This window comes from Myotis lucifugus, unplaced genomic scaffold (assembly GCF_000147115.1).
Source record: "Myotis lucifugus unplaced genomic scaffold, Myoluc2.0 scaffold_125, whole genome shotgun sequence".
Taxonomy (NCBI): Eukaryota; Metazoa; Chordata; class Mammalia; order Chiroptera; family Vespertilionidae; genus Myotis; species Myotis lucifugus.
In genome coordinates, this window is record NW_005871173.1 from 1188643 (window position 1) to 1203226 (window position 14584).

The window sequence follows — 14584 nt, forward strand, 5'->3', positions numbered from 1 at the left end:
TGATAACGCAGAAAACGGGACAAGAAAAAAGGACAGTGGCCAGTGATCCTAGATCCAGCTCTAACCAAAGACCTGGTTAACTCGCCAGTTCTCTCCTGACCTGCCCCATCCCCTCTACTGTGTTCGAAGCTTCCGTTAGCCAGCCAGGCCTCACCCTCTGAGAGGCCAGCAGGCCCGCTCGGTCTGAGCAATGCTCTGTCCCCTGATCCAGGCTGTCCCTTAGCCCCTCCCCTCTCACAGCCCCAATCTCTACCGCCCCAGGACAGCCGTGTCTTAAGATCACAATAAACAAAAGCATAAATATACCAGGGAGCTCTTCCCCCCCACCCCCCCAAGAAAGTATTTTTTAATTTAGATAGAAATCTTGAAAAAGAGTTAGGTACCAATACAAAGAAAAAAAGCTCCCAGATCCATGAACTAAAAACTCTTTTGCAAACCTTAAAAACAAACTGCAAATGTCATAATAAAAATGAGTGCTCTGTATTAACGGAAATGTTCTCCCTGAACCTTCCATTCATTCGTTTTCCCCTCACTGTCCTTTTCTAGAGACCAGCATATGAAATTGTCCTTGAATAGAGAAGACAGAAATGAAAAGATGGACTTGCATCATGGCCTTTCAATTCAGAGAATCAGACTCACAAGCAAATGGATAAAGAGCCACATGACACAGCTTGTCCTAAAGGACTGGTGACTATCGCTGAAAGGAACTGTCCCTTCATTCGCTCAATTACTCGGCCTGCCAACTCACAGCAAGCGATCTGAACTAAAAGCAGAAAAGCCTGCTTTCTGAATGCCAACGTCACCATAAGTTACTGGGAACTTTCACTACTACACACAGCAGTTACTTCTTGAACTCTAAGGGGATTAAATGCATGTTAGTGTTGCAAGAAGCTTTAAACCTCAATCTCCTACAAACCTACCACATTTGATATTAAAATAACAGCTTCTTACTAACTGGTTCTTTTCATTTCCACTCAAATTGCTGGTTCTTTTTATTCCCCCCTCCCCAAAAAAAAGCTATGAGACTGGAAGGATGAATAGATGAAGCTATAATAAAAAATAATTTTAAAAGAAGGGAAGGTGGAGCAAAGAAAGGCAGGGAAATTCCTTTCCCTATGACTCCATTCCACGGTAACAAGAAAACAAACTGATGGTATCAGTTTAAAGAACTTCTCCTATAGAAACATGACCAGGAAAGGAGTATTGACTTCAGTGCCCCACAATGAGAGACAGAAAAGGAATAATTTCTCAGAACAGATTTGATTATGTTCACCAATCTTTGCCCTAAAACCTGTCTCCTTCACAAATTGCTTGAAGGTAAGGTATCAAGAAAATACAAACTGGGCAAGAAAGGAAATGAGCCTCCGAAAGTCAACACGTGTACTAAAAACTCTCCGCAGAGATGTCACTCCACTCGAAGTCAGCCTTCGGGCCATTTCCTGGTCTGGCAGAGACACACGAGACAGGAGAAAACAGAACAGACAGATGCTCACTCTTCCGGTGCCTTACACTATACACACTCTAGGGAAGGGAAATCTTTTTTAAATATTTTTTATAGATTTCAGAGAGGAAGGGAGAGGGAGAGAGAGAGAAACATCAATGATGAGAGAGAATCATCGACCGGCTGCCTCCTGCACGCCCCCTACTGGGGATCAAGCCCGCAACCCAGGCATGTGCCCTTGACCAGAATCAACCCAGGACCCTTCAGTCCGCAGGCCAATGCTCCATCCACTGAGCCAAACTGGCTGGGGCAGGAAGAGAGATATTAACACAACTTCTACCTTCTTTCCCCATTCCCACTTGTTCTGTCCATGATCTAACATTCTTGAGTGTCAGAGACATACAATCAAAACCAGCTTATCGAGTTTCATCGATTAAATTACAACCTAAGAAATATACTTTATGTTTTCCTGAAAGCATTTAATAAGCTCATAAGAAAGATCAAGTTAAAACCAACTGCCAGCAAAGATTATTCCTCCTGCATGATTTCTCCCCAGAGAAAAGGGTAATGTTTTTTAACGATTTGCCCCATGGGTAAATGGTGACCAGTGAATAATCTTAAGGGTACAGAGCGTGCAGACACACCCTGGGCGGGTAGATGCATTATAGCTGTTTCATTTAATCACATATGTAGGTGGCATCACTTAACACATGCACTAATTCCAACTTTATCCACTTTCTCAGCCTACATCGACCTCAAGAAAATACATCTGTCCCTGCCTTGGTCTTCAGGTAACTAGGGTCTGGTTGATTTGGCAAAGAAAATGGGTTACAATTGCACATCATTAACTCTCAATCGCACCCTCCAGACCAATGCTATTCCATAGAACTATCTCCAATAACGAAAACGTTCTCTAGCTGCACTGTCCAAACATGGTAGCCAGTAGCCACCGGAGCTACTGAGCACCTGACATGTAGCTAGTGTGACTGAGGAACTGTATTTTATTTCATCGTAATTGAAAGAGTCACGTGGCCAACAGCTACCCTACTGGAAAGAGCAGCCTGTCCCTGCTGCCCTCGGCCCTGGGATAGAAGGAGGAAACAGGGCTCAGACTCTGAATTCAACCCTGGGAAGTGGCCCCGATTCCGTCTCATAATCCAAGTCTCTCCCCTAAGTCCCTCCAGCCCGCCAAGGTCAATGCTCACAAAGGCGGTTTCTCTCCTCGCTCTCTCCCCAGGACCAGTTCTTTGTGGGCCATCTGCTCACTGGTTTTGGAATCTTAACCAGTAGCTGTTCCCTGTTTTAGGTTCCTATCCATTCTATATGCCCTTTTCTTTCCAAAACTTTCTAATGGCTTTGTTTTTTCCTTACTCTAATTCTATTCATTTCCTGTCCATCATAACATCAACATCCGCCAAACTGCGTTTACATAAAAACCCCTTTTATGACACGAGGGCCAAGTGTAAGTACACATGAACTAACTGCCCGGGGGACGAATTCTTCAAGGCAAAAATGATCACCGATTTATAGCTGGCATAAATGGATTAAGGGTGCAAATGGATTCGTGGTGTAAATGAGTTACACAGATAGTATAATGAATACATTCACTGTCATAAGAATATTTCAAAGGGAGATGATCTCAAGACGAAATGATATTTCAGTCAAACTCTCTAAAACCCTCCCCAGCCCAGAAGTGACACATCCACGCGAGGCTTCCCTGAGCCTCCGTCAGATGCATCCTCGAGCGCCCTGCACACCAAGCATGTCCAGAAGGAGTCTGAGGTCAGAACTTTGTCTACAAAGGAAATGAGAAGGAAATTGTAGGAGATAAAACACAGCTTTAGGTTCTGGCGTGCGTCCAGCTTTGTTCCTTCCAGTCTAATGGCTGAAGGGGTAGGCAAAGGGGAAAAGCAGAGAGAGGCAGCTGGTTTTTTTATCATCGCCCTCACTGAACACAACGTGCCTCAGTCCCCGTCCTCCTTCCCTTTCTCACTGCGGAGTTCAAGGTGGTTTCCCTGGCCTGCGAGCCCTACCACAAAGCGGAGAGAGATGGTTCAAAAGAGCCGAGCCCGGCCGGCTCAGTGGTTGAGCATCGACCTATGAACCGGGAGGTCACGGTTCAATTCCCAGTCAGGGCACATGTCCGGGTTGTGGGCTCGGATCCCCAGTGTGGGGCGTGCAGGAGGCAGCTGATCAATGATTCTCTCTCATCACTGATGTTTCTATCTCTCTCTTCCTCTCCCTTCCTCTCTGAAATCAATAAAGAAAAAAAAAGAGCAGAGAAGACTGAACAGCATCATTCCCAGAAAGCATAATAAAAGTGACCTCAAACATGTTTCACTGTATTATAAAAAATGCAGTTATAGGGCTCTTAGACATCTTCTGGGCAGTGCAAACACACACGCTAGCCCACGGCCCATCCAGGGGGACGGTCCGCACAGACAGGGGAAGCAGACACCCCGTTTCCCTGGAGACCCCAGAGTGAAGGGCGAGCAGCAGGGCCAGGATCAGAGGGCAGGGAGCCCGCCTCCCAGGCCAGCACTCACCCTGCTTAGCCAGGGCATCTCCCTCGTGGCGGCTCATTTATCAAATAATTTCCCCATTACTTCTCTAAACAAGAGCTCGGTGCATCGCCGAGCAGGAGACAAGGCTCTGTCCATTTTAAGCAAAAGAAGACGCACGATGCAGCGCGTGTTATATAATCAACGGAGCGCAGGCCCGCGCTGGCCACGGCCTGGGCAGCACATTCTTTCCCGCAGTGATGTCATTGTATATTCCCCTGGCTGGGGTTCCGGGCATTGCTACCCCCGCCTGCATGCGGCCCGGTCTGTGCAAACCCTTCCAGGCACCATGACAGACAGACATGGATCCCAGCCCCTGGCAGCCAGTCTACAAGCACAGTGTCCGTGCAGGTGTTCTCAGCCCACACCGAGACCACCCCCGCGGCCACGGGTGTAATGCAAGAGTTAGAACCTGGCAGGATTGAACTCAGTCACGGTCAAGCCAAAGCCCAGTCATCTGGGAAATGGAACTAAATCCACATTTTTCCCATTTAGCTGCCATCTGATAGGTTGATTATTTCACCCACAGGCCTCAGCTACTTAAATATCACGAATGCCTGTGCAGCATAAAAATGCTTTCTATAGGAACAAAAACAGACGTGGAAATCAGAACCCCTTTTTCATTGCAATTTAGTAGACATTTTCTTTCAGGACTATCTCTATCTTTTTATTCTTTATACAAGATTTAAAAATAAGACGAAAGGAGTTTTTCGGTAACAGGCACACTTTTCCTATAAAGGGCAAGATAGTACTTTAGGCTTTGGGGGACCCATGGTCCCTGTTACAAATACTCAACTCTGCCCGTGTGACATAAAAGCAGGCACATACGATGCTTAAATGAACAGGCATGGCTGTGTCCCAATAAAACTTTCTTTACAAAAATAGACATGGATCAGATTTAACTCACAGGCCCCATTTGCCAACTCAATCTAGAAAATGATTTTTTTTCTTCCCTTCTCACATTATCTCCAGCTCACGTCAATGAATCATTAAGAAGATAATGACCCAACCGGTGTGGTTCAGTGGTTGAGCTTCGACCTATGAACCAGGAAGTCATGGTTCCATTCCCCGTCAGGGCACATGCCCGGTTTTCGGTCTCAATCCCCAATAGGGGGTGTGCATAAGGCAGCCGATCAATGATTCTCTCTTATCATTGATGTTTCTATCTCCCTCTCCTTTCCTCTCTGAAATCAATGAAAATATTTTTTAAAGAAGATAATGATAAGCTCAATGGCAAACAATGGAGATTTATGAGAACAAAGTTCGAAAGAACATCACCCCGGTACAGATCACCTTTTCCTGAACTAACCAGTGCACAGAGAAGGTCGACCGCCTCCAACACCAGCTCCTGGTGTCCAATTCGAGTGACACCCAGCTCCTCAAGATCCTGATGGGCGATCCGCAGCAGCTGCTCGCCGTTGATCTTCTCTCGCTCAAACTTGTGGACGTACTGCTGCAGGCAGTCATCTAAGCCTACCGGGAAAGCAAAGGAGGTCATCAGTGCCATTGTGTGCCTTTTCTCCAGAAGTCACCATTATGCTCCACTATTCGACTGTCTATATAACATGTATCCCACCTGAGGGACCTTTCAAGTGTGTCCTCATCTTCTCATCTCAGACAGATTTTAAAGGTGCAGCTTAAAGTTTCCAAAGGGAGCCAGTTCAGTTTTATGACACTTACCTTCCCATTCCCTTTCAACTAAAAGAACAAACACTGACCCACTGAGGACCGGCAGTGCCACTTATCTGTACTAGACACATGTGTGATGGTTCGCTAAGCAACTCTTCCTTGGGGGTTCCATCCCTCTCCCAGCCCATGTGATCCCCGTGGGCCTGCCAATCAAGATGCTTTGCCACAGTATTTCACCTACCAGCCAGTATTAGGTTCTGGGATGACCATAGGACTCAAGAGGAACCAATTAAAATCTTCCTTGATATTTGATATATCAAAAGATAGAGGCTCTTTCTTCCTTTCCAAATGGAAGCCATAAAGACACAACCTTGGGGATACTGGCAGTCATTTTCTAGAAATAAATGAGAGAGAGAGAGAGAGAGAGAGAGAGAGAGAGAGAGAGAGAGAGAAAATGCCCCAGAATATCCTACATGCCTGTACCTTGCAACTGAAAAACTTCTGATGAATACAGAATCCAGCAGTGGTACCAGAGAAAGGCAGTTAAATGGGTTAGCTTAGGGGAATTTTCCAGACCAAATACTACTGCCAACAGGGTTGCATTCTAATGTTCTTATATAATGATTAAAACAGGTAAGCCAAATAGAACTTGGGAATCTTTATTCCTGGACAGAGAACTTTCTGGTCAACTTGTTTTAATGGTTTTGCTGAAGTAAAATTTTACTGGAATTGGCTCAACTATTGTAGCCTAATAACAATAGCCATCTAGTGTTTTAAACGACTAGATTGCTATAAACTCAATCCCAACACAAAGGATAAAAACTCAATTTAACTAGAACAATGAATGTGAAAAGCATGCTGCTGTCCCCTCCCCGCCACACACACACACACACACACACACACGCACGCACGCACGCACACACGCACTATGTGGGTCCTCTCTGGACTAGAAAGGTAGATAAAAGTCCAGCACTTACTTCGGGCAATACTAAAGTTTGTGGGTCTTAAAATCTAATGTTCTAGGCTAAACGACATCTCTGCCCCACAAACTTACCCCGATTGCCTGATAAGATATAGGAAGAGGAACAATTTCCTGATAACCATTTGGGGCTATTAAATATAGAAAGAAGAGGTAAGAAACAATGAATTTTATGGTAACCAAATGAGTCATCATTCCTCCCTGAAATGACATCTGTCTAGCAGAAGGGCTCCATCACACAGCAAGCGAGGTTGGGGACATTGATATAAACTTTGCTCCACTTGGACCGCTTTGAGCCACAAGTGGTCTCCATGACATGTGAGTGGAGCAGGTTGTGGAGGCCACACAAGTCAGCAGGCATTTACGGCGATGCTCCACCTGGACCGCAGGGGCTGGGTCTCAGCACTTGGGGCCACCCAGAGCGTGGGCAGAGGGGCAGCATCCATCAGCAGCAGGCAGCTGTGACAATGACCAAGGGCCAAGGAGAGCCTCCAGAGAACTCTATGTCCACCACACACAGATGGCTGAAGTAGGGCTTGTGGACGTATATTACCTATCCACAGTCACAGAGCTTACAAGATGCCAAGAGAAAGATTTTTATAGCAGAGTTTTCTTCAGCTTCATACAGAAGAAAAGAGATTGAATTCAAATCAAGGTCTATTTGACAAAAGGCCCGCTCTTTTGCATTCTACCAACAAACACAGGGTTATAAAAACTCCTCTCCAACCATCTTCCTAAATAATCAGTAAGAATCATGGAATTTTAGACATACTTAGAAGGTACTTCAGATCTCAATGAGTCTAAAAAGTTGGGCAAGTATGGACCAAAGACAAATTCTTTTGAATTTTACCCTAAATCACTTACTAGTACCCAGTTCTAAGCCAGATCATGACCAATAACCCACACTCCTCTCCTTCAGGCTGTTCTCTTCCCTTGCCTATTGTGAAGGCTGAATTGTGTTTCCCCAATAGTCATATGCTGAAGTCCTAACTTCCAGTAGCTCAGAACATGACTATTTGGAGGAAACATCTTTAGAGAGGAAATTACATTAAAATGAAGTCGTATGGATGGACCTGAATCCAATATGACTGGCATTCTTAAAAAAGAGGGGACACAGAGAGTGAAGACCATGTGAGGACACAGGGAGAAGAGGCCGTCTGCAAGCCAAGGAGGGAGGCCTCAGAAGAAACCACCCCTGCTGACTCCTTGATCTCTGACTTCCGGCCTCCAGAACAGCAAGAAAGTAAATTTCTACTGTGTCACCCACCCAGTCTGTGGGCTTTGTTATGGCAGCCCTAGCAAGCCAACATAAACCCAATAACATTTTAATTCATATTCACCCACATGTGATCAACTCTTCCCTTAAACGAAATAAACAAGGTCCAGTGACCAACTGAATTAAAATTCGTGTTCACTGTGCCAAACAGTTTTCATGTGCAGAATAAATTAGTCCATTATAATTAAAGTGAAGAAACCGTGTACAATGGAAGTTCATTAAACTTTATCCCTGAATAAGAAGAAGTAGAAGTAAAGATAAGGCCAGATTTCTCTTTCAACTCACTGTGAAAGTTTCACTGAAGAAGCAGCATTTCGGAAGTAGCTTTAGAGCAAGAAGGAAAAAGTTTAGACACAGAAAAGAGGTTGAGATGGGAGATGGGATGATGATTCCAAATAGGACGAAGGGTGCAAATGATCAGAGATTAAGAACCGACAGAAACAGAACATTTGCCCAAAAAGGGGGCTGGAATCTCCTCGAGGGCTCTGAGGGAATATAAATGATCTCTCCTCAGCTAATCAAACGCTCTCCGACATGTAGGAGAATTACCGTGCAGAAACAGCCTATTGCTTCCCACCCGAAAACAGAACCCAGGGTGAGCTAAGACTTTCCCCTCACGGGACACATATATGAATACACTAGCTTTTAAAGAGTATTGCCCCGTTTCATTATTCCAATACGTTATGGCCTATTGTTCGGTTATCCTATTGTTTCAAAAACAATTAAACATTTATAAATAGCTGAATCAAACTATTATGCAGTCCCACAAAGAAGGGAAACAAAACCCCCAATTTCAAGTAAACTGGGTTTATTGCATCTGCCATAAACCCTACACTCTTACCTATTGGCCTGTTTGCCAGTTCTTTTGCTTTCTGTAAAGGGAACGTACAGAAAGGCTAGCAGGACTGGGAGAAACACATAATTAAGTAAAAGGAAATTAAACACATTCCATTTACACAAATTAAGTTAAGCAGATAATTCAATGTGAAAAGAATCACAAAGCAGAGGCTCCCACAGAACGGGAGCCAGAGAGGGCCCAGACTTCCTCCACCGCCACCAAGCCTGGCTGCAAATACCCCTACGCTTCCAAAGAAGCCCCACGTGCAGAAGGAAAACAATGTTTTATGATTATGAAAAACACTGTCTTATGATTTGTATCAGAAAATGGCAGGGCACAGCTAAGAACCTGATCTCCAGCCTCAGTCCCGCTTCTTGCTAAGGGGATTCCTGGGGCAAGTCCCTCAGCTGCCTCATTTGTAAAACAGGGGTAATAACACCACCTCCTACATGGACCTGAAACAAAAATCAAATGTTAAGCCTGGATGGCGTGGCTCAGTGGTTGAGCCTCGACCTATGAACCAGGAGGTCACGGTTCTATTCCCGGTCAGGGCACATGCCCAGGTTGCACGCTCGCTCTCATCATTGATGTTTCAATCTCTCTCCCTCTCTTCCTCTCTGAAGTCAATCTCTCTCCCTCTCTTCCTCTCTGAAGTCAATAAAAAATATTTTTTTTAATGAGCCCTGCAGCTTAAGGTACCAGCATCCTCTCCAGAGCATCGTCATGGTGCCGCAGCAAATGCAGGTGAAGGACGCAGAGGTCTGCATCTGGTGGAAACACAGGAGACTTTCGGTCTCAGCCCTGCAAAACTGATGTCCAAACAACTTCTAAAGTCTTTAATGCAAAATACAATAGGATTGATAGAGCTTACAAATACTATGGATGAGAAGGAATCAAGTGTTCCGAGATATAAAATTAAGAGGGAAGCTAAACATATAAAATGATAGATATTATAGTAGCAAAAGGTTAAATGTCACTTACTGCGTGGCAGATACCTTTCCAAAACGGAATGTGTATAAATCCCTTCATCTCCCTGATGTCCCCACATAAGTGTCCCACTTTGGAGATGAAGAGCCGGGGCACAGAGACGGGAGGTGACTTGCCCAGGGCCACACAGGACCAGGGCTCACACGCACGGGGACGGGCACCAGGGTCTCTGCTCTTCACCTCCAGAGACTGCCTGTCGATCCTCCAATGCAGAATGTTCACAGATGTCCTCTTAACTGACCCAAGGAAAGTAGAGTTTTATGGAACAGGAAACTGCACAAGTCATTAAGCTGACTCAGTTTACTGCCCACGATGGCCCTCAGAAATGTTAATGGCCATGTAAACACCATTGGGTCAAATGAGAAAATTAAGAAACCGGGGACCACAGCTCCTACATGGGGAGTATGTTATCCACGAGCAGTCTGCAGGATTTGGTGTCCCACGCTCCTTATTAACTCTCTAAAATACAGGTGAGACTGATGGACTCTATTTTTCCCCTAAGAAGTCTGGATGGAATTCTTTTGTAGCCTCTTCACTTTTGAATGTGGCCCTAGAAACTGGTCCTTTAGGCCAGAGGTGACCAGACAGGGTAGTGATACACCAATAAAACTGGCAGCCTTTAAAGGATTAAATATCTGTGGAATTCACAAACCTCTCCACCTATATTTCCCAAAGTTATTTTCCAAAAACCTGAATTTAGAAAAAGACATGCTTCTGTATGCCATGAGCATCCCAGAAAATGACAAAGGCAATACTACGAACAAGAGAGAGAAGTCGCTGTCGGTGCAGGTGCACACCTACGTGTATATCCTGAGGCTACAAAAAAAGAAAAAAACAAACCCTGCCTGTGATCCACTCCCAGAGTAGAGAGCAGTCCACTCACTCGGCTCGTGTACCGACTTGCATCCTACCACAAACAAAGACGAACGCAGCACCTGCCCCACCGGAGCACGCTCCAGCAACGATGCTGCAACACGAGGAAATACCAGGAGACTGGAGGGTCCACTCTACCATAGCCTGGGACTCTGGCTTTGCCCTAAGACAGTGACCTGAGAACTCCCTGAAAGAAAACTTGTGTGGGGAAGGGACAACGCTGAATGAAGAAAGATGTATTATTAAGCTATTCTCCTCCACTTTTTTTCGTTTTTTTGAGGGTTAGAAAGTCTGGGAGTGCTGCTCCATGAAAAAGAGTTAACCAGCCCTGACTGGTTTGGCTCAGTGGATAGAGCGTCGGCCTGCGGACTGAGGGGTCCCGGGTTCGATTCCGGTTGGGGGCATGTACCTTGGTTGCGGGCACATCCCCAGTAGCGGTGTGCAGGAGGCAGCTGATCGATGTTTCTCTCTCATCGATGTTTCTAACTCTCTATCCCTCTCCCTTTCTCTCTGTAAAAAAATCAATAAAATATATTAAAAAAAGAAAAAGAGTTAACCAAAGAGAACGGGGTGGGAATGCAGGAAGCAGGTACCAGACAGAAAGGAGGAAGAGGAAGCTTTGGAGAGTAAATGCAGATTAGATGGCTACTCTACTCCCACTGAGAGCCCAAAGGGCCCTGACAATCATCACCAAGACAGGTCCTTAGGTGAAACAACAGGCACGGAAACCTTTTCCATGGAACGTCCTTCCCCACCCTCACCAACCACCACCACCAGCAGCCCAAAACTCAAGGATATTTCACTCAAACCACCTCCATCCTTTCACTTCCCTGTTTCTTGTTTTGGAAAGGCATGGCAACACCAACAAAACAAAAGCTTTCTGCTTGGGAGTTCTAAAAAAATGAGATTTTCCCCAGAACAAAGATTTCCATCTGAGTCAGCTTCGAGATATATATATACTTAGCATCAAGGAGACACTACCCTACAGCACTTGTGGGAGGAGGGGGGCTTATGAACTCTTTCGGGGATTCCCATGAAAAATATGGTCAGTATGTGGTCCTGATGGGGGCCCACTGATAGAATGACATTTTCTTCTCATGAGCTTCAAAACATCCATTTAGTCATCCAAGCAAAAACCACAGCTCATATTCCTACGAGGGAATTTTGCATGAGGCTTATGCCTGATAGAAAATCACACGTCTGGGATGATATTTTTCTATTAAAAAGTAAGTATTTAATTTGAAATTTATTTTTATGATTATTTATGTATAGTCTATATACATTCTTCCAAAAAGTAGAAAATGACATGTGTATACAGAAGACTAGAATAGTGGTTTAAACTCAAGTCTCAAAATGTGATTCTTTAAGAAACACAGGAAATGCTGAGGATACGCACTATACTAAATGTTCATCTCTCTAGAAAAGTCTTCAGCCAGATCTCTGCCTAGCTGACTTTCTTAGGTACTTATGGTCTCAACTCAAATATCACCTCTCAGTGAAATACTCCCTGACCATTCAATCTAAAAAAAAAAAAGTCCATCTATGTGCCAACTAATGATTGTTGTCACGAACTCCACGCTAACAGAAATCCCCAGTTTGGGTGTGGTGAAGAAGGAAACTATTCAGGACAAACAGCTCAGTGGTGATACAGCACAGCTAGGGAACAGCTCGATAGTATCACAGCTCAATTGTCAAACAGCATGGCTGTGGGACAGCAAAGGTAGGAGGCGGCTCTCAGGCAAGGCCCAGCTCTGCAAGAAGTCCTCCATGTTTCAGCTGCAGCTGGGGAAATGCAGTCTTCAGTCTTCAGTGGAAAGTGCCAGACGATAGCTGACTTATAGACACACACACACACACACACACACACACACACACACACACGTTTCCGCCCCTGGTCCCTGATTGGTCCGTTCTCATGCAGATGTGGATTCCAAATCCTCACAATTTGATTAGTCAGTCCCAAAAGCCATGTCCTGATTGGTTTGAATGGGGCCACTCTGATCGGTTGTAAAGATGCTAATGGGAATGTAGTTGCACAGCTCTGATTGGACAGGGAAAGTCTCAGTCCTATTGGTTGAAATACAATTCCAGAAACTCCTTCATAAGAAAGGACTGGCTCAGCCAGCAGGGACACGGTGCTGGCAGGCACTTTGGTGCAGGCTGCTCTCTGAAATGCGGCTTGCATGGGAGGCCCATTTTCAAACAGCTGGGAGGCTCTGTTCTTACATTTGAGCCCAGTCAGCCACTAGGAACCTTTCTTGGTAGGTATCTTTGTTCTCATATGTATCAAAATCACTTCCTATCATATCAACCTTTTATTTTCTTCTTAAAACATCACTATCTGAAATGACCATGCTTATTAGGCTACTGGTCTTCTGTTTGTCTCCTCCCTCTAAACTGCACCATAAGAGTGTCTTTGCCTATATATCTCCAGCTCCGTGAACAGACTCTTGCTCATAATGGACACTCAGAAAGTAATCGTTGAATTAATGAAGAAGGAATGGATCCACACACTCCAAAACAACCAGAAAATACAGTGGATGTGGTGTCAAACCTGACTTAAAACCCAGCTTGACTTCTTAACTTCCTGTGTGTCTAGGGCAGCTACTTACGTTTATACCTCACTTTCCCTAGCTTCAAACTAAGATAATGTGAAGTACTGTGCTTAAGAGTGCTTTGTAACTTATGAAGTACTCTAATATTGTTATTTAAGACATCTTGAGTCAATATATTTATGAGTGGCATCAAGGAAAGTGTGGATTAGAATACAAATAAGTGAGTTAATCTGGCAAGAGTAAACATTCTCATCTTCCACCCCATTTTGCAACTATGACCTTGGCCAGCTACCGCTCAAGTGTGCGACAATTTGTTTATAAATTATAGTAGAAAGTATAGTGTAAAGACCCAGGTTCAAGTTCCTACTCTACCATTCAACTTCATTAAGTATCGACCTCCTCTATTACATATGAATAACCCACGTATCTTAGAGGACTACTGTGAAGATAAAAACATAATGTCATGCTTTGCACAGCGGGGCAGAACCCACCCATGTCAGTCTATGTTAGAATTCTGGCTCGAAGGCCACATGGGCACCACTGGATAACGCAATTGGCAGTGGTGACAACATAAAGGCTTCTATGAACAGTCACACATTTTTATGCTACCTGATTTTTATATTAATACATAATTCACATACCATAAAATTCACCCATTTAAAGTGTATAATTACGGGATTTCTTGTATATTCAGAGAGCTGTGTGACCACTATCTAATTGGAGAATATTTCCATCATCCCAAAAAGAAACCCATACCCATTATAGCAGACACTCTTCATTCCCTCTTCCATCCAAGCTCTGCAATCACTAACCTTCTTTCTGTCTCAGTGGGTTTGCCTATAATGGACATTTTGTACGGAGCCTTCAGGTCTGGCTTCTTTCACTTAGCACAATCTTTTCAGTTTATCCATATTTTAACATGTTCAATACTTCATTCCTTTTTATGGCTATCCCATTGTATGGTTATACCATCATGTTTAATCCATTCATCAGCTGATAGACACTTAGGTTGTTTCTACTTTTGGCTATTATAAATAATGATGCTATGAGCATTCATGTAAGATTTTTATGTGAACATATGTTTTCAATTCTCTCGAGTATATACCTACCTAGAAATAGAATAGTTGAGTCATATGGTAACTCTATGCTTAACTTTTTGAGGAATTGCCAAAATATTTCCCAAAGGGACTGCACCATTTTTCATTCCTACTAGCAATTTATGAGGGTTTCAATTTCTTCATATCTTCACCAACACTTGTTATTATCCATCTTTTTTTATTAGAGCCATACAAGTGGGTATGAAGTAATATTTTATGGTGTCATCAGATTTTAACATCCAAATTTAAAATAGGCCCTTAGAAATAGAAACCAAATGCCAGAGAGCAGGGGGAAAATCCAGATTACACCAAGGCAGTATTCCCAATCTTCAGTCATTCAAGAACCAA

The 14584-nt window shown here is 44.1% G+C and overlaps 1 protein-coding gene across 4 annotated transcripts in view; it reads right to left on the reverse strand.

The window, feature by feature from the left end:
* The window catches only part of CNKSR3 (CNKSR family member 3), a 56861-nt gene that overhangs the window by 28515 nt on the left and 13762 nt on the right, over window positions 1-14584 (reverse strand). For 3 of the 4 annotated variants that reach the window (XM_023758180.1, XM_014460106.1, XM_023758181.1), the window contains one exon: window positions 5312-5475. In XM_023758180.1, coding sequence (XP_023613948.1) covers window positions 5312-5475 — 164 coding nt within the window. Of the gene's footprint in view, window positions 1-5311; window positions 5476-5578; window positions 5622-14584 lie in introns of those variants that run through there. The other variant, XM_014460107.1, reaches the window with a different exon arrangement.